The sequence below is a fragment of the Ptychodera flava genome, chromosome 9 (genome assembly GCF_041260155.1).
Source record: "Ptychodera flava strain L36383 chromosome 9, AS_Pfla_20210202, whole genome shotgun sequence".
Classification (NCBI taxonomy): domain Eukaryota; kingdom Metazoa; phylum Hemichordata; class Enteropneusta; family Ptychoderidae; genus Ptychodera; species Ptychodera flava.
In genome coordinates this window covers 26,993,321-27,014,833 of record NC_091936.1, presented here as the reverse complement: position 1 = coordinate 27,014,833, position 21,513 = coordinate 26,993,321, and the positions used below count along the sequence as shown (strand labels likewise).

Genomic DNA, 21,513 nt, shown 5'->3' with positions numbered 1-21,513 from the left:
ATATAAACAAAATGCACTTTTTTGACCTTTGACCTTTGCATATGTCATGTGGTATATGACAAACCATACACCCTCAAAAAACCAAAAAGCAAACAACATTTTTCTCAGGATCTGTGTACAAACCAAATCATTTTAAACATCAATTGAAACCCAAATGTGGTGAGGATTACAGTAATTTCTGTTAGCTCATTTCCAACTTTTTGAAAATAATCAATATTGAGGTCTTGACCAAGTTAAAGAGGAACATACTTTTCTGCCCATTGAAGATGTTGGGCTCTTTACTGGACTGCTTGGAACTTTGGTCACCTGAAATCAGAGGGTTGTTTGAAGAAATGACACGCACAAAAACAAAGCATCAAACTCTAAGTTTGTGTTATTGTTATTGGCTTGATGAGTATATCTCTACACACGTCAGAATTTGATACTGCAGGCATTACAAGGAAGAGGACTATAATGGTTGATTGTGAGTGATGGAACACTTCTGCACCATTAACAACATGCCATGAGTTATACATAACCAGTGCCATTGTAAGTACTGGTAAGGGGCAGGCATTTTCAAAAGCCAGGCACACCTCACATCAAAACTAACACACTTCGTGTTTCTATAGAAATGTGGGAAACCAATCTTCAAATTGATCAAGCAGGTGTCACCTCACTCAAAGATATGCTCTCACACAAATCAGATGTCTTTCACTTCTGTGTTACAAAGTGGCAGCTAACATGCACACATCACATGCTTGTAGAAAAGCTAATACCAACGGGACTAGGATATTGGCAGCAAAGGATGTCGCCTCTATGGCATGGTTATTCATAAATTCACACACACACACATCATCATCATCATTACAGCAACTGAAGGCAAAATCTTCCGGTGCACAGTTAATGATCAATTCACACATGTATTATATAAGTCAGTGTCCTAATAAAACTGTCAGTGTAGAGTTAATAGGTGATTGGGGAAGAAAGCTGTAGCCACCAGGCATAGATTCCTACCGACACAATGCCATCTTGGGGGGACTGGTCAACAGATTTCTGTCGGCGAGGAAATTTAAGTGAGTTCTGTGTGGAGAAAGACCACAGAACAGGAATCACACATATTTCATTGACAACCTGACCAGTTAAACACAAGATTTGATGATAGCTCAATGCTATTTCTGTTTTGCACACTATATGCTATCCAAATCCTGGTTTTTCTGTTGAGCATGGAATTCAGTTCATCACATGGGAAATCTGTCTGATGGATATGCTTTTATTTACGATGACAATTATATGACAATTTCAAGTTTAATCATTAACCCTTTACATGTCATGGCACATACTGGTTGTTATCTGTTCTGTGATAGTCATCAGGTGGAAAGTTTCAAAGAAAACTTTGTGTTTATTAGATGTTGAGACTTACAAGGGGTGTAATGTTGCAAATGATGGGATTATTCATACGAAAAGTCTGATACACTTCTCTTCAATCTACCTCCTCAGTATGAAAAACTGAGACAAGCAAATCATGTCAAAACAACAATTAGTAAGATCAAGAGCGAAAGAATTCTGTTTTAAAGTTCAACATAGAAGGCTAGTTCACAGTCTAATCTAGTCAAAATGGTTCACCTTATAGATTTAAAAGAATCACTTTATATCACAGAAAAAAAGAACAAAATTGAAGTAAAGTAAATGGTTTGGTGTTACTGCGGATGGGGAGGTTTAAACAAAGCATGCATGGAAGATTCTGGAACTGTTGATGACATACATGTTTGATTGGTGTCGCTGGTGCCGAAGCAGATTTTTTCGCAGGGCTGTCTGGAACTGTGACAGTCTGAAATCAATGAGTCGTTACAGACAGATATACAAACATTGAGCCATGACTAATTGTGAAGATCTCAAAATGACTTATGCAAAATGATTAGTGCAAGCACAATAACACTCAGGGCCTGAAAATTTCATGTTATTCAGGCCTACTTTAAAAGGCCTTGGTGATTAAAACAGATATTGACTTGTGAAGTGGTCTTATAAACTCTGGCAAATGTTTGTATCCTTCATAAAGTTACATGTTGCTATGATAGGTCAGTGGTGCTCATGGGCTGTAAGACTTGACAAAGATGTATACTGGGATCACTATTTTCTGATCTGTGACAGAAAATTAGACGTTTTGGAGCTCACGCCACTATATTTTTCAGGCCCTGACTACGATAAAGTGAGCATTTCTCAAAACATGCACGGAAAAATTGCACAATTGGTACTTGCTCAAACAAGCATCTTTACAACATGGGCATACTATGCTGCAAAGTGAAAATTAATTGCTTGGCATAACCAGCTTGCTGCCTAGCTCAAATATTTTGAAAACATTACTTAATATGACAGTATTTCTTACAATTTCATTCCATTTATTGAAATACTGATGGACCTTTACATCATTGCCACATAAAATTCATGCTATGTGTGGTGTGAAAATATTTCTTAAACCATGCACAAATCAAATGATTTATTCTATTCTGCAAGCAATGTTTCTTTTACACTGGTTATGTAATCTCCTTTCTGTATTTAAAATGTAACAGTCAGGGGAGTTTCTGGAATAAACATAATGCAGTTAGTAGCTACAATATTTTACTTTCTGCATGCTTATATTCGTACCGACTCGACGCCATCCTGTGAGGTTTCATCTGTCGATATCGATTTCTGCCTGCGTGGTATCTTTGTTGAGTTCTGAGTTGAGAGGGTAAAGGGGAAAGATGGATCAGTTATTATTGACAAGAAGTAAAATTGTTGATATGACAGGAAATGGGTACCAATTCTTGATCACACAAAACTGATGTGCTCCATTTGTTGACAGAAAGTGGAACCTCTACCTTATGGTGGCGCTATAACTTCCGATGAAAGTGAATACAATTTCATGGTTACTTATAGTGCCACTTTATTAGAATGGAGAGGGGAATATTAACATTAGCTACAGTACTTTGAAGTTTAACAAGGTATTGGATGTAAGATATACATGTGATATTGAAATATGAGTTGTTCATGCATGCTTGGGAGATTGAAGAATCTCATATAGTCACATACTTGTTTTTTTGGTGGTGAAGTTGGGCTCTTTACGGGACTCTCTGGAGCCGTGGTCATCTGAAATTCAGAGTCATCAGAAATGATGAAATACAACAGTAAAAGAAGCTTTACTGGACAGAAATACTATCTGTATTAGCTGCTGCGGTGAGAACGACTGTCCTGTTGATGGCAAATACTATAAAATATCACCAAAACAAGAATCTAGCAAAATATGGATGGAAATCCCATGCGACATGTGTACATGGAGGTGTTATATCTATATCTTGAAGAGTAATATCGTCACATGGAGAGCACACTCCAAGAGGTAACTTAAATCCATTAACTTTAGACTTTGCAAATTCTTCAGAATTGGTTGGTTCTGTATGATGTTTGTTTTGTGGATGGTAATACGCAGGCTTCTTCCACACAAATGATGCACACACTGTAGTAATGCTGCATGCATTATGAATGGAACAAACATGTTTCTGAATCAAGGAAGTAGTATCACATAGCATGCACGTAACTTGGAAATATTTTTCAGTCATTTTTATGGTAAATAACACCTCAGGTACATTTTCTTGGAGTCTCATCTTTTTCAATTACTTTGGTTCATGTGACATCATTTTGAAGTTTACAGTGTAAATGAAGTTTTCATGGTCTTTTAATTATGAGTGAGAAAATTGTTTAAAATTTACTTATTCTTACTTGGAGTTACCACAGGGTTGAATACAGCAGAGATTTGAAATATTGGTGAAGTTTTTAGATAATTTGTTTCTGGAATCAAATACTTGGCGAAGTGGCTATGGACTTTCTTCCAATTATAAGAAAATGATTTCAAGTTTCCTTAGGGAAAATTTGAACAAAAGTTTATAAATTTCTATTTCCAGGGGCACACTATCTTCCATTGTACATTCATTTCATGAAATCGAACATACAGTCTGGCAGAACAACAATATCTTTTGAAAACTGTAAATTAGAACCAAACAAATGTAAATAAACAGAAATCAACCAAATTGTTGTTTAGGCAGTCAACCTTGTCTTAACCTTGTATCTGATATTTACATACTTTGTTGTCTGATTGTACACAACATTAACTTGATTGCACGTTGATATATGAACCACGATAATTGCAAACATGTTGTAGGGATTTAGTTAGTCATTGTAAATGTACCCCATAATCAAAATATAATAATTTTGAAATACATGTTATGCACACACTGAATGTCAGTTTTCAAGCTTTGCAGGCAAAAACTATTATTACCAGCAAATGCGGCCATGTCAGGGTTAGTTTCAAACAACAAACAACTATGATGGTACTAAATTTTTTGAAAGCAGCAATGCATTTTTTTTGCATACCGACATAAATGGAGCCTGCCTTGATCGCTCCATGGATTTCCGCCGGCGATGAAGAACTGATAGCGAGTTCTGAGCAGACCGGTTTAAAAAGCATAGAAATCACACAATTATATTAGCGACATTGTAGGCTATGATATTATTGATAAAAGCTTTGTCAAGCTGAAGCTGCTTAGCCAGTCAGTTTTGATGTTGCTCAATACTGACCCTGGCCTATGTGAGATAAGCAGAACTTTGTAAGCTATTTCAAACTTTGAAGTTGTAGCAAAAGCCAGCATATGACAGGTCATAAAAGCCAAGTTACTTGTCAAGGCATTCTAAATAATCTGTAAAAAAAACTAAATGATGAATTTTACAAAACTTTACAGTTATTCAGTGCATTTAAAAGACTATACATGTACATTAAAATCTCAAAGAATGCTGAAAAAAAGAACTTTCATAAAAAATGATGCAATTATTCTACAGTAAACATTCAGTAATATCATCACATGGACATCATACTCCCAGAGGCAACTTAAATCCACTAAATTGAGACTTTGCAAAGTCTTCAGAATTGGTCCTGTATAATGTTTGTTTTGTCGATGACAATGCACAGGCTTCTTCCACACAAATGATGCACACACTTTTGCAATGCTGCATGCATTATGAATGGAACAAACATATTTCTGAATCAAGAAGCAGTATCACATAGCATGCACGTAACTTGGAAACATTTTTCAATCATTTTTACAGTAAATAACACCTCAGGTACATTTCTCAGAGTCTCATCTTTTTTAAATACTTTGGTTTATGTGACCTCATTTTGAAGTTTACAGCGTAAATAAAGTCTTCAAGGTTTTTTTATTGTGTATGTGAAAATTGTTTAAAATTTACTTATTCTTACTTGGAGTTACCACAGGGTACAGCGGACATTTAAAATATTGGTGAAGCTTTTAGATAATTTGCTTCTGGAATAAAGAACTTGGTGCAGTGTCTATTGACTTTTTATCAAGTATGAGAAAATGATTTCGAGTTTCCTTAGGGAAAATTTAAGCAAAAGTTTATAAATTTCTGTTTCCAGGGCACACTATCTTCCATTGTACATCCAGTTCATGAAATCAAACATACAGTCTACCAGAATAACAGTGTATTTTGGAAACTACAAATTTGAACTAGGCAAATGTAACTAGACAAGGATCAACTAAATCTTTGTACATGAGTCACCCTTGTCTTGGTAACCTTGCACCTGAAATTTACATACTTGGTTTCTGATTGTACATGACATGAACTTGATTGCACGTTGATATATGAACCACGATAATTGCAAACATGTTGTAGGGATTTAGTTAGTCATTAAATGTACCCCATAATCAAAATATAATAATTTTGAAATGTATGTTACCCAAACACTAACAGTCAGTTTCCAAGCTTTGCAGGCAAAAAACTGTTATACCAGCAAATGCGGCCATGTCAGGGTTAGTTTCAAACAACAAACAACTAAGGAGCTACTAAATTTTTTGAAAGCAGCAATGCATTTTTTCGCATACCAACATAAATGGAGCCTGCCTTGATCGCTCCATGGATTTCCGCCGGCGATGAAGAACTGATAGCGAGTTCTGAGCAGACCGGTTTAAAAAGCATAGAAATCACACAATTATATTAGCGACATTGTAGGCTATGATATTATTGATAAAAGCTTTGTCAAGCTGAAGCTGCTTAGCCAGTCAGTTTTGATTTTGCACAATACGCTCATATACCTATGTGAGATAAGCAGAATTTTGTAAGATATTTCAAACTTCGAAGCTGTAGCAAAAGCTGGCATATTGCAGGTCAATAAAAGCCAAGCCACTTGTCAAGGCATTCTAAATAATCTGTAAAAAAAACTAAATGATGAATTTTACAAAACTTTACAGTTATTCAGTGCATTTAAAAGACTATACATGTACATTAAAATTTCAAAGAATGCTGAAAAAAGAACTTTCCTAAAAAATGATGCAATTATCCTACAGTAAACATTCAGATTCATCATTTTAGCAAAGACACTAAATATTTGCCAGAACAGTGACACCTGTTAAGCATGGACTGCGGTTAATATCACAATGACATTCATCTGACTTGTCACATTGAGCAAAACATCAGGCCTAAATTGATCTTAACTCGCACCAATGGACTTTGATGATTAACAAGATTATCACACACATCTGTCACTAGATAATTTCTAGCACAGAAATGAATTTTTCCTGTCAAAGAAAAACTCATTACAAACTCAGCCTAACAGTAGGTATGACTGTGAATAAAAGTGGTGCCTTTGTGTGAAAACTCGAGTCATGGGTGCAAACGCTATAATTGTGTCTCATCAACACTGTAAACAAGTAGGGGGAACTCACCTGTAGTTTAGATGTTGGTGAAGTCACAAGGATCGGTGAGATTGGTATTGACATCACTGGTGCTGCTGTGGTATCTGTTGCCGTCACAGTTGTCGTTGCACGGATTCCAGCCACGGCCGTCGTTGACGTGTGCCTGACTGGAGGCTCTGGTTTCTTACTGACGCTGGTGACCGTCCCATTGACTTTCAGGACTGTTTTGGTAGTTGTGACGGTCGCTGCGCTTGTGCTAGTTGGGGATGGCACAGGGCTGACAGGGTGTTTCTGTGCAGTTGCCGTCGGCGATGCTGCAGTCGTTGGCGATGACGATACCTTAGACGTCGGACTGGCAGCTGAAGCACCTGTATTCTCTGTTGTTCCGCTGCAGAAACAGAACACAGTTACAGAAAACTTTCAATGTCATGGCAAAATTGTATACAATTCTTAAATATTTATAACCCATAGTTTCACAGCCAGTAGTTCAATTCAAACTATGGCACAAAAAGGCATGAAAAAGAAAATTGCAAACCAAACATTATGTGTTTTCATAATGGAATTACAAATAATGTTGTATGCAAAAATGCCATCGCATTACTGAGCCTATCCTACTCACAGAAACAAAATTAAAGACAGCACTGAGACAAAATACACAATAAAAATAAAATATGGTTAAACTTTGGCAAGTAATTTGCCACATAATAACCTAAAGCACAATGTGAAAATCTTCCACTAAACAGTCTAGCCACATTTTTTAACTCACTTTTCCCCTACAAAACAATGAACGCTGCCACCAAAGATATGTCACTTTGCTACGCACACATAAACTGTCTACACTATACATTTTGAGGCTTAATCTGACGAAGTTTATAAATTTCAGCAATTGTATCGTTTCTTTTTATTGATTTAAACTAATCGTAAAATATTGGAATATCACACAACATCCTTTTCCCAACCTGTTTTCATAAGTTTCTGGAGAGGGGTGACCAGACATGCAAAATTATTTCATGTTAAAGGTACATGCAAACTGGGAACTCAACTGTCTCTACATGATACATGACATGATAATTTTTGAATATGATTCAATGCCTAAGATTTGAAGCTGAATGGGCGGGCTGCCGCATTGAAACTATCTGTTCTGACAAGACAACATTACACAAGAGCAGAATTTTTTTGGATTCCACATCACCCGGAGTAAAATTGTCACTTACACATTCTGCATACTGCTGTAATTTTTGATACTTGAGCCGATACTCAACTGATCTCTGCTCTGTGACGGCATGGAGCTGGTGCGTCTGTGTGTGTACAAGAGATCACTTTTTATTCGTCTGAACTGAACAGACTCAACTCACTGGGAACTGTTTGCAAGAGGAGTCCTTGCAACCCGAAGAAAGTTGATGCACTGACAGATATTCTTGTTATGAACCAACGAATGATCAAAAAACCACAAACGCTGTTGTTTGTATGCAGTTTGCATTTTCCAAAATTTGGCATGCGTCAGCCTGACTTCTCAGAGTCTTGTAATTTGGCTAGTGGGTGAAATTTGATTAATATGATGTGGTCACATGATCATCACATGGCAGCTGCATGATCAATGCATGGTTATCACATGTTATCAGGTACTACTTTCTTGGGTCACAGAAAACATGCTGTATTACAGAAATCCCTGGCTGGATATCCCAGACATGCAACGAAACAATCTACTTATCTCACGCTTCAATGTTAGAGTGCTTTTGATTGACCATACGAAATAATAACAATTATATCCTGTATGGACATTTGAGCCGAAGAAATGCAAAAAGGAAAGCATATGTCAATACTGCAGAAAATTTTCATTTGCTATTTTAGTTCATAGTTGACAGACATAAAAAATTTCCAAAACTTTTATTTTATGCTGCTTTCTTGACAGTTCTCAAAATATAAAAAAATCGGTGCAAGTTCAACTGTTTTAATTCTCTTGTGCTGAGATATCCAGCCAAAACATTGGCTAGAAACTAAAACGTCACAAATACACAGCTAGGATAGAGCCAGAACAACGCACATGCTACAAAGTTGGAGACACAACACAGTCAGGTGTTGGTGAAGAAGAGATAGAGAACTACAAAGAGTTACAATACACAAGCAGGTTACAGAGGTAAGAACTGTTGAATATCTCACTACATACACAGCTAAACTCAAACAAATAACCCATCACCGTCACCATAGCACAGAAAGCACACACCTCAGATACCATTTTGGGATTTTAAAACATGCATTGAAAAGTTATGGTGCTACCATTACAGCATAGTATCTCATTTCTATCAAGAGAACAGAATTCTGAAGAGAGATATATCCACTAAATTATCTTCAAGAGACAGACAGATATAGTTAAGCCCATCTACAAAGTTGAGAGGAAGATACGTGTTTACATTTGTTTGTGACTATTCACTTCTCTCTGAGTGCAGCCGATATAGATAAAAATTTTAAGGTTGCTCTTTGATTTTTTCCTAGATAAGATAGAGGGCGCTAGTCTCACTCACAAGCTCTTTTGTTTCAATTGCAGTGTTGCCCTCTTATGTCATCATCGTGCATATACTGGTCATTAAGAAATACCATTTGGAACTGAATTAGATTGATCAAAACTAGCTATTGGATGAAATTCACTATATATTGTTTCTTTGTTTATGATTGGGGTCACCGCGACACTGACGCTTTATTTGTACAAATCAGGCAAGGATCAGAATATGGGAATGACCAACTCATTGACCACTTCACTTTATGTAACACTGCAATATTGGAATTGACGAAACTTTTTATTACATTGGAGGAAGCTTACACTTTGACAGAAGCTTCTGACCAACACAAACCCGCAGAGGGAACTGCAATGAAACTAGAAGCCAAGATTGTATAATTTAAAACTGTACCGGTATGTGCTACGTGTTTTTATCTGAACGCAGTGAGAAGTGAACCTTTATGATGTATTAGCCAGAGTGTCTGCGATGAAATTGGTAGTTTCTTTGGATACATACCATTGATCAGAATGATTGGGTGAACAAAGTGGAAATTTGTCCCCCGAGGAAAACAGCATGGTACAAAAAAAGTATGGAGGACAACAGAAAATGAATCTTGTTTAGTACAGATGAATGTCGGATAATAATAAAGGGGGTATAAATTATGGATAGAATATTGGGTTGGGATCAGAGGGATTAATTACTCAGAAATAAGGAACGGGATTGGAAGAAAGATGATGATATATACAAATGTAGGATAAGAAATCCAGAAAATTTATTTAATTTAAGACTGTTCATAGAATCTTAAAAGATAGACCATAAGACAATCTAGCTTGTAGTGTTGATATTTGTTTGAAAGTGTCTGCATTGAATAAGAGAAAGTGTATAATGAAATCATAATGTAGTTTCAGTACATACTGTGACCTTTGAACAGGTTCAAATGGACAAATTACTTATGACGTTGATAGGGTTTATTCAACCTGTATGAAATATTCTGAAGATATATTCTGGGTTTTTTTCCCCAATGTCAGAATATTTTGCAATGACGAGTACACAGATATTGTAGTTCCATGCATTATAGTGGAAGAAGTGTCATGTTGTTGTAGATTTTTAAAGGGGTAAGTGAGAAGAAAGACAAATTAGTCTCTGTGATGCTATTCATCGACCAAGTCGAGCCTGTTTAGAAGGAAAACCGTTGATTAGTCCGGGTTAGGAAGTTGCATTTCTGTCGATTATATTGGTGAAGCTTTTTAGTCATGTAAAAATTCAGTTCCCACACACACACTTTTTTCACATCACCATCACAACACAAACAAAGAAAAGACAAAATGACAGGACAAAATTAGCAAAGTTTCAGATTAACCTCCAGGGATGATAAAATATGTAACTGAGAAATGGTATTACGGCAGAATCTTCAAGCATATGCCCAATAAATGATATACTGTTTAGAATGTTCAGTGTCTGCAGTGAAAGATACTTTGGGGAGAACTTGACAGGAAACATTTCATATTTCCCAGGCTATATGTCAGAGCATTTTTCTTCCGTCTTCTAAGACTTGTGCCAATTTTCCAACAAAATTTGTTACTTCAATTTAAATAACAGACAGGACGTAATTGAAGAAAATACACATAAATACACCTTTAAACAGATATTTGTCCCAACAAAATAATTACGAAAAATAAAAAAATTGGGGGATGGGGTGAGAAAAAAAATATGCAAGAATTGGTTTTAGCAACTCACTTCAAAGGTGGTGAAGATTCCCCATCTTCTTTTGGTAGTAAAACTACAAGCTTTTCCTTGTCAAATTTGTCTGTGTCATGTTTAGCCATTGAGAGATTCTTTTCGAGTTGTGCCTTAGATTTCAGAATGTTACATTTCATGTTCTCTGGAGCTATGGTTTGAACAGCGCCAGCCAGTTTATCAGGGGGCTGTTGGTTATTTGGTAAAGAGTTAATGCTCAGGTTTATGTCCCGGGGTGGTGTTGCTGTTTGTGCCTTTCTGTGGACTGAGGGTGATTCAAGACCTTTCAGTTTGGCTGCGGCTGCTTCAGATGGACCTAGGTGTAACAAACAGACATGTAATAACATGACTGAACTGACCGCACACATGGAATTGCAGTGTTTCTCTTGCTGTGGTTGCTGGTATATGCATTACGTGCCATGTACGATGTTGGTGTAGCAGGTTTGGTCGGCCATGTTGAAACCACCAAGGTCAGAGGTCAAATACATTTTTCTTGGAATTATTTGCGATTACTTAGTCATTCCTGATTGTTACTGAAAAAAGTCATTTTTGTGAAGAATTATGGAGCAAATACAGCACTGGTGTGAACCAAGCCATCATCTGCATTGTGACCTTTGACCCTTATTCAAATATGGCTGACATAACCTGCAAGTGTCATAATTATGAGTTAAATCATTTGTAAGCCACATGTAGGTATTCTAATTTTGGGGGGGATGAGGTAACTAGAATTACATGGTGAGAAAAGGACTGAAAAAATAATCAAAAGAAAAATAAACTGCACTCCTTTCCAAAGCATGCATTCATCAACATGCAGGAAATAATGGAGAATACGACCGGGTGCAGTAATGAAAATAATTTTATTCTCATGAGTTACTGTGAAACATGAGAAATATCTCCTTGATCATGATTGTCTCAATTTAAAAATATGGCAAAAGTTGGGAACGTTAAAAACCCTTTATCCCTTTACCGAAGTTCAAATGTTTAAAACGGATGGCTATAAAACTGACGCAGGAACGATGAGTTTGGTAAAAAAATATCAGCACAAGTTTCCCAATATACATACTCACATACATGCGGGAAAGTTTCTTGGATATAAAAGAAAAAAAATGACACAAATACCTTGGATAAAAGGAACCCACTCTGGATCTAAAACAAACATGTAGCTAGCTTTTTTTTGTACATGCATTATACAGCAATAAGGAATAATCTTCCAGGTCCAATGAGCTAAAATACATTCATATAAATTAAAATGCATTACAGAAAGGTAAAACATCGCCAACAGATGGAATGAATGGGCGGGTTTTGTGTTTAAATTGACTTGAAAATGTGTAAGTGTTCATTGGTGTGTCAGACATTTTTATGTAAATTAACTTATTTTTCTCTCTCCGCACGCAGAGGTGTTAATTTTTTGAGTCCAGTCAGTCGTCCATTCCATTTTACTTTTAGAAATAGGCAGAGTACATACTCATTTGTTTGACACCTGTTGGTGACACACTTGAATCAACGTTCAGAGTCTCTTTATCAGGCTGTGTTGTAGCGGTTGAACTAGTTGGGTCAGTCTCGGTTGAGCTCGTAACCTCAGAGCTAGAAGCTCTGTCATCGTAAGCATCACTAATGTTATTTTGATCCTTACTGATTTGCACCGTCACTTCGTCAAGGTTCGTCTCCTGGAGGGCGTTGTTGACGCCTGCTGCTGGGTTTGCGGCGCCTGCCCCAGACGGCGTGGTGACCACAGCTTCTGTCGGGTTTGTCAGTGTTATTAGTGTGTCTACGGCAGGCTCTCCGTCTGATGAGAGAGTTCCATTCACCAGAACTGTACCATCTTGTGAACTGCAACCAATCATAGTAACACAATAACATTACAGGTAACATAGATCTGTTCGATAGGGAACATATGAACCTTACTCCACAGTGTGTAGAAATTAGCAAGTTATACCTGGTACAGCACTGTTCCCTGATTGAAAAATAACGTCTCTATACCTACTGTGTATTCCTGATAAAACTATGTCAAGAGCTTCAATCAAACCTGCTGATGTAGCTGTCAATGTGTCTTACCTTTGAAAAGCAATTTGCTTTTACTACCAGTTTTATTACTCTCTCAGAAATGACAAAACATTACCCGTCATGCAGCCTTGACTACGGTACGTGTACAAAATGCGGTGTAAGTACAACAAAGTAAAGCAAACGGTATATTGGTGGCTTGGTTTCTAGGGACATCAGTGCAACTTTCACTGCATTGAACTTCAATATGAAACACTATCAGTCTCAAACTGTACCACTGAATGCAACTGTTTGATCACCACATATTTAATGCTTTCACACTCCCCCAAAATTTGACCCTGACCCCTTCAGTTCCATTTCAGTCCGTTGACTACTAGCTCAATGAGACAAAACTTTCCCATTTCAGTGAACAAGAACAGAGACTAATGGACGACACATAATTCACCTAACATGCAATACAAGTACTGAAATGATTTTGATGCACATCTAGCGATTCTGGTAGGTCATTACTTTACCTCATTTCTTTTGCTTGCCTCTCTGCAGCTAATCTTTCTTGTGCTGAAAATGATAAAATGATGAAGAATCACAAATCATCTTCATCTTCACAACATGTAAAATCTTAGTCTCTAAGATGGCCAGACACATAAATCAATAGCTACCACCAGAAGACTAGCCTTTATTAGCCTGTCTTTACAAACTGCTGTACCGGGAGAGACTGTGGAATTTTGGTTTAATACAAGTATTTACAGAGACATGTACATGCATACATCTACACACACACACACAAACCCATACAAATACATACATACATACATATTTCCACATGCATACATTTGAGCACACACACACACGCGTAAATATACACACACATACATATATTTACCCATACATGCCAATGTAACTGGAACATTGAAAATTATGATATTGGCATGTATTTCTGAAACTTTGACGTTGTCTTTATAACTCATAATAGGGTGGCGAATTAAAATTCCAAGAATACACTGAGCCTGAACTTAAGAGAATATCCGATGATCTCTTTGGATAAATAAGTTGACCATCTTCAGAACATCAAAGCCAGTTTACTACAATACAATCATATTCACAGTTGAGTGTCTATTAAACTTTGGCAAAATATGATACATATTCTTCATTGTCAGATTTGAAAATGGAACTGACGATACATGAGGAACATCACCAAAGCAATGTTGGGGTTAAAGGTCACATTGGTAACCTGTGAGCGAATCATTTACTGTACAGAAAATCAAAGCAATATACAGGTCATGAGTTAAAGGTCAGAGGTTACCTTTGAATGCTTCTCTCCTGGCATGGGATGGTCTTCTTGAAAACCTTTGGCTGGGCCTTCTCTCAAACTGTACAGATCTTCGACTCCTGTTCTGCTTTGCCGTCTGATACTCTGTTCTGCCACTGTGCATGGAAAAGTTAGAAAATTGTTAGAAAGAATATGTGATTATGTTGGCATATTGCGAGTAAGAGATATGGTGACATACCAGAACTTTTATTCATAGACCAATGTTGTACACCTGTGATAACAAAGATGAAAGTGATTTGTTTTTTAAACTCATGTGGTGAAGATATCGTACAGGGTCTTGAACAAAATATGCAAATGTATCAAACTATAGATCTACATTGATGTTCAGATACCTGTCCCTATCCTTTTTGATAGATATGTGCAGGAACAGATGAATACACAAAGACATGTCTGACCGACTGACAAGCAGACAGATATTTACACACATAAACAAAAACACCCAGCGAGTGGAAAACCCAAGTTGAGATGGAGGGTGTTGTTAAGTAAGTCTAAAATCAAATAAATTTCACTTAGAGGTTGTGTTGACACAGCAAGGGGTTGAGCATTAACAGGATTATAAAAAGCCCTTAAGAACATTGAGACAGACACAAAATGCTTAGTGTGGTTCAAACGTTAATACTCTTATTCTGACAGGGTAATCCCTTTCACTGTTCACAGTTAGACATGTCCTTGAGATTTGAAAGAAACCTGTCTATCCATTTGAAAAGAGCAAATCCCACCAACATGATGTAATTGGCAGGACAAGTGCTAGACAAATCAATCAAATGGGAACACTTTCTCTGCAAAAAATGGGGTATGTTAAATATGACCTTTGACCTCACCTGTATCTGAACCTTGACCCCATTCTGAGGAATCCCTGTTTGGTGTCTGGGTCTCTGACGGGTCCTCGAAGTCTGAAAAATGCATGGTGCTCCACTGCACACTTCCAAAGGTGCTTGCATGCCCTCAAGTTGTGTAACTTGAATACAAAGGTGTGCTCTTGTTCTGCTCCCTGTACAAGACATTGATTATAATAATGAGTAATTGACCTATGTAGGTACATCCATACTAAAATTTGTCCAGCTTTCTATTCGTTAGTGTTCTGTTGCTATACCGACCACAAGCCATGATTTTGTCACATTTGTTAGTAGGCTGATGCAGTCATGTGTAAACTATACGATACTGAATCTGTGTGGGACGTGATGATTCTTTTTCATTATCTAGTTTCTTTTTGCTGATCTGTGCAATTTGCTGTACATCATTACTGCACGTTATAAGTCAGCATTTCAAAGGTCCATACAGGCTGTACATGTTATGCCTGCACTGTTCTTATCGCGTACTGGTATATTATCTCAGACTTATAATTCATTTTGACAAACACAATTCAAATTATGCAGCTTCTCAATGTATATCTCAATGTACCGTACATGTAGATCTCAAACAGTTGGAAATCAAGCATTTTTATCGTATTGGAGTAGAAATGAAACTTGTTACAGCAGCGGTAATTATACATTTTGGCAACTGCCAGAGAATAATGTTTTCACAAACAGTTTGCTCAGCATAGGTCTGGATCAATATCCAAAAATCAATATGCAATATGGAATAACACGATCAGTACATTCTGATGTAAACTTTGAAAGTGATCTCACAAAAACATAATTTTCATGCTTCCACTAAAAGAAACATTTAAATGAATTATTTGAGAGAATACTCGGGAAATCATCAAAGACAGATCTGGAAGACATATCAGATTTTATGATAAAACAGCTTTCTTTACTTTGTAAAGCATTTAACCCTAGAAAGGTCAAACAGAGGTCATTTATTTCAGTATCTCTATTTAATCTAGCATTTTACAAACTGGGATAAATGGTACAGTATGTCACGCAAAAACGTCACAAAATAAACACATTTATTATTCAACACTCTAAAGCTATGAAGATGCTGGACTGTTGCCGTGCTTCTCCAATAACTCAAGAAAGTGTATACTTGTATCTTATCACAGCTCTGTGTCGCCTACCCTAAAGGGTCAAAGGGCTTTTCTGATTCTTGGCAACTTTGAAACGTGTTGACTTCTGACGCAACTCGAGAGACCTTTGACATCGTAGGCTGTTACTTGTCACCATGAAAGATACTCGTGAAAATGCACAGTTTTAAAGTGGGCAGATTTTTCATCGGTAAACACAAAGTGAAGAGGCATTGACCTGATGTAGATTTCAATTTGCTTTGGTAGTTTAGGCAACAAAATGAAAATTAATGAAACAATAACAATTGCCTGTGAAACACCATAAATCCACTAAAAACCCAATTGCTGTTGCAAATAAATATTTGGTGTTCTATACGTCGGACAGCGACAACAAGAATAGGGTTGGTGTACCAGTAGATTCATATTTGACAAAATGGATATCGACAATTACCAGCACTGTTTGGTGAAATCTAAACATATTTGCGTACATTTCACAGTCAGTGCAAACTCGCTGTTAATGCCGCATCCAAAATTTGAATGAATTTTGTCTGCCCCACAAATACACAGAAGTACCAGCAGAAAAAAAGCAAGATTTTTACAGTCTGTGACAGAGTTTAATGACACAGTTGACAGAGTCGATATTTTATCTCGTTGGTATCGAACACAGATGATTTAGCTTGACACCATATGGCAAAGTCTGCCTGTCGAAAAAGAGGCCATATTTCACAGCACTTACACATTACAAAAAGCATTACAGCTCCCCCCTGACTAAAATAGTAACTGCCGTTTTTATGATATTTAAACAAACTCTAGCTAGGCTGACATAACTATTTGATCACTTCCATATCTGAAGTTACAAACCTGATAAAGTTATAAACTGAAATTATTGCCGGCTATAAAATTATGATTACCTTTCACCTGCTTATTTATGACTTGGTACAAAGTTGTCTGATCTGCCATAAGTGTGTTATATGTTGACTGCATAAACCTTGTTAGACCCAGAGGAAGCTTCTCAAGAGTTATGCTATGGTACTTTGAATTAAACATTTCAGAGACTTTCTTGGTAACATATTTTTCAACACAAATCTTCCATTTTTTTATGTTCTATTACTTAGGGCCTATTGAAGGTCTCATCTATGTGAAAGTCTAAGCCATGGCTGCAAGTTCGACTTTAGGAGATAAATGAGACCATACTGGAGACTCTTGATTCTTTAAAATTGTCTATAACATTATTGTACCATACTTTAAAAACTTTTTTTCTGGGATTGTTACTCCCATGTATGTTTTACCACAAAATTTCACCATGGGGTGAATAGCTGGTTGAGCTCAGGGTAAGTACCAGTGTACATTAAGAGGCCCTGTAACCTTATATCTTGTGGTCCTGTGTTTACACGCTATCATGTACAGTTGAAGAAACACTTTCTTAATTATTTCTTAAACATCGCCCACATACACACACACACACACACATACACACACACATACACACACACAAATCCACTGGTCTGATGTGATTAAGTGGAGATCGCGGAGCTTGGCTCATTGGATTTTTCTTTCCCATCTACATTTAGAGGTCAAAATGAGGATTTACAGAAAACTTGACATTGTTACAAATTATGGACCAAAGTGATGGCTGGGAAGTCAGCAAAATTGTGAAATAGTTGTTAGAAATGTTAACACCAACTCAAAAAGGCTGCAAACAATTTACCATGAGATTTTGCTTCCATGGGAACAGAATGACGAGATACATAAAGATGGAAAACAGAATATATCAAGAGGGATTTTTTGATCAATTTCATGGTCCGTTGTATTTGCCGTGTACATTTTAAACAATACATCAGACTGTAACGCAAAGATCATTTACCTGATCGTCATCTTCAACAACCACTAATGTTAATTTCTTCTTGCTGAAGTCAAGTTTGACAATTTTGGGCCAGAAAAACAAGCCAATTTTGTTTTCCCCCTCGAAGACTAAGATTCCGGTCGGCGTCAGTCCCAGTCGGTAGTCATTGCCATCTTTGCCCTGAATAGAATGTGAAAATCTTTGAGTCAAAACTATGTATGTTTGTGATCAATTTACTGAAAAATTAAAACTCTTTGGGTCAGAAGTGTACATGTTCTGTGATTACTTTACTATTTTCCTACTGTATATTGGCTTAACCCCATAGATGTTAATTGAAAAGTTGAAATTATGTACAGGACCAGAAGAACAGGAAAGTATGTGAATGGATGCATCTTTTAAACATGATCCTATCATTTTAATGCAGAGCTTATCCTCAGGGTACATGTACCGGTAATTTATAAAGCATGGCACAGAATATGGTGGCCAGTAGCACAAACTGATCTTGGCTTTGCAGCACACTTCAATGCAGCACAGTGCCAGGTAGTGCAGAACAACGCCACTCTGTTGTGCAGTTCAGAACATCACACTGGAAAGCAGCACTGCTCTGAAGGGGACTGTGCAGAATAGCACTTAGCAGATGTGCTGTACAGGCCTGTGCATGTAAAGCAGAGTGGCACAGCACCATGCTGACACAACACAGGGTGAACCATTGTGTGAAAACGTGACATACAAGAATACTGCGTGTTGTATACAAAGGCAACACAATATATTTAACATGAAACACAAATGTAACATCCTAAACCGTTCAAATACTCACAGTGTTGACTAACATTATCAAAATACAATAGAGAAAGTGATATGTAAATAAATTACAATAATACGCTGTAGGGGTCAATGTACATACCAGCACAATATGCATGTCCACACCGTACATTTCAAGCCACTTCGCCTTGTTTAGGTAATTCATTTCAGCGTCTGCTGGGGTCTGACCACTGTAGGGTATCAAAGCCATTGGAAAATCAAAACATGTTGCACAAGGTAAGAGGTCATTGGTTGAGAACAGTCATGTGACAAGACCACCTCATGCAAGAAAGCGTTGCATCTCACAATGTTCATACATGATCAAGTTTGTAGGAAACAACAAAGTTTAAGAGGAAATATTCTTTGATTCTCCATATAGACTGTTTTGATGAAAAATGTATATACTTTTAAGTGATTTGATACGACTAGTATTGCACAAATTTTGCATGTAAATCATTTGCTCTTATGGATCTCTGTACAGAAAGAGTTTACATGACAAAGGTACAAACCAGTTTTACAGCATATAGTGCATGATTTTTGACAGATTAATATTTACCGCACATAATGAGGTATTTATTTTGAGTTGCACATTGTTTACAATGCGTATTATTTCGTCCATACACTCAAAGTCACTTAAAATTCAAGGACTTTCAAGGACGTTTTTTCGCAACTTTCAAGGAGTTTTTAAAGTCCAAAGGAAACCATTTTCCAAATATAATTTTTACAATTTACAATTTTTGGAGATCATTTTGCATATCAGTTTTACAACATCATGACTGATCATTTTGTCATTTTTGAAAATTGTGGGCAAATTATCAATTTTCCAGGACTTCCAAGGATTCCGTTTCATTTTCAAGGACTTTTTTTCAGAACCTTCCAGCAGGCTTTATTAAAATCAAAGACTTTCAAAGACTTCCACAAGCATACGGACCCTGTTGTTAAAATACCAATGTAATTTCCATTCATGACATTATTTTTTGTCATAGAAAATTGAGTATCAGGTGTGTGATCAAAGTCAAAGCCATGTATCAATGTACAATCTGACAAGTTGTTATCACAACATGTGTTGATATCATGTCAGATGCTGTTACATCTGCATTCTCTATCACACCATGATCAGTGTCAGTGTAAACGCCAGGCCTGCTACACTTACTTGCACTCTTTGTACTTCTCTGTAATATCAATTTCCATCTGCTCTGTCTGTTCCGGCACAAAACGAAACTCTGACACAAAGCCTGGTGTGTGCACCTCATCATCAAAATCACCAAGTTCAGCTGTCATAGAAGGTGGGGATATTTTGAGTTGCATGAAGAAATTAATGCTTTATAAGTTTCACCCAATTAATACTAGCTTATTTAGTATACCTTGTACAGCATATCCTTTCCCAGTGTTCTGATGATGAGAATATCGCAAATGTTGAAATGTACCAGCTGCTGTTTGATGGTTACTAAAATGCTGTTTGATAAGTTTGTATTTGTTCAATGAAGAAATAAGAACTTTTTTCTTTTTTACAATCTTTATTTTTCTCATATACTGTATAGATACCTAAAAGTTCTATCTGAATCAGCAAAAATCCACTTGGCCTTTGGCAAAATATATGAGCTTGACCATTTTGATACAACCATTTAGTAATGATGACAACAAAATTCACAATTTTTCTCCAGTTCCAAGAAGAAGTACTTTAATACTGAGAGCTTTCCCTAGATATTCATGGAAATCTACAAATTCTCTGACAAACTCTAAGTGTTGCAAATCACTTTAGCCTACACTAAAATTTCAACACAAGCAGCAAATACAGCAAAATTATTTGACAATGACCCCTTCTCGGCTGTGTAAAAGGACTGTTCAAAACTGAGGAAAGTAAAATACAATTCTTTACTTACATTGCAACGCATATGCACAGAGTTCCAATGCTGTTTCATATGGTGGCTCAAGACGCCCCTCAAGGATGTCCACTTTTAGTTGCGAAAAGAATAAATACCTAACAGAAAGAGAAAACTACTTAGTTTCTAAATCAATACAGTTTGCCCCTATTGTCAAAGACTACATTTTATCTTTTTACATTATTTTTGAATTAATTTTTCTCCCCAAATGATCAGATAATCAGATTGAATCTTGCTCTGCAAATGCGTGTCTGTTGTCGTTCAATCATTATGATATTTGGTCACAGTACTGTTGCAGGGTGAAAAACACAAGTTGATGTGGCAGCACCATTGAACTCATAACCTCTACAGATCAATTTCAGAATGTCTGGAAATTTCTTTGCATCAGTATTACGACAATATATGTATAAATGCATAAACTTGCTTCAGCCTTACACTAATATATGTAATACAATGTGTGTCAACGAGAAATTTCTCAAGCCAGTGAGGCATCAAATTTAGTTTGTACAGCATACTGCCCTCTGAGTGTCACTTACCTTGTGAGTTCTTCACGTAAGTTGTTTGGTTCTGATGAATAAAATTTAACCCTAAGCCTGAGAGTGTACGGTGGACCAACTGTAGTGGAAAAGATCGGTAATCAAGAAGGCAGAAATGATTAAAGTCATTCACTGTTGCTCATAGGAGAGAATTTCTTGTGGAAGAAATCCAACGTTTACATAATTCATGGTTGTGTGGCACACTAACTACAAATGTAGGTAATGAGCA

At 36.8% G+C, this 21,513-nt stretch overlaps 1 protein-coding gene across 8 annotated transcripts in view; it reads right to left on the bottom strand.

The window, feature by feature from the left end:
- LOC139140515 (band 4.1-like protein 5) overlaps positions 1-21,513 on the bottom strand; it is a 61,780-nt gene that overhangs the window by 7,797 nt on the left and 32,470 nt on the right. For 2 of the 8 annotated variants that reach the window (XM_070709843.1, XM_070709844.1), the window contains exons 4-15: positions 21,285-21,363; positions 20,749-20,846; positions 20,019-20,139; positions 18,969-19,056; positions 18,086-18,244; positions 15,101-15,270; positions 14,253-14,374; positions 13,465-13,507; positions 12,414-12,778; positions 10,949-11,264; positions 7,931-8,014; positions 6,747-7,104 (exon numbers count right to left, since the gene is read on the bottom strand). In XM_070709843.1, the coding sequence (XP_070565944.1) occupies positions 6,747-7,104; positions 7,931-8,014; positions 10,949-11,264; positions 12,414-12,778; positions 13,465-13,507; positions 14,253-14,374; positions 15,101-15,270; positions 18,086-18,244; positions 18,969-19,056; positions 20,019-20,139; positions 20,749-20,846; positions 21,285-21,363 (2,003 nt within the window). Of the gene's footprint in view, positions 1-249; positions 307-993; positions 1,060-1,741; positions 1,808-2,622; positions 2,695-3,048; positions 3,106-6,746; positions 7,105-7,930; positions 8,015-10,948; positions 11,265-12,413; positions 12,779-13,464; positions 13,508-14,252; positions 14,375-15,100; positions 15,271-18,085; positions 18,245-18,968; positions 19,057-20,018; positions 20,140-20,748; positions 20,847-21,284; positions 21,364-21,513 lie in introns of all 8 variants that reach the window. The other 6 variants (XM_070709837.1, XM_070709838.1, XM_070709842.1 and 3 more) reach the window with 6 other exon arrangements.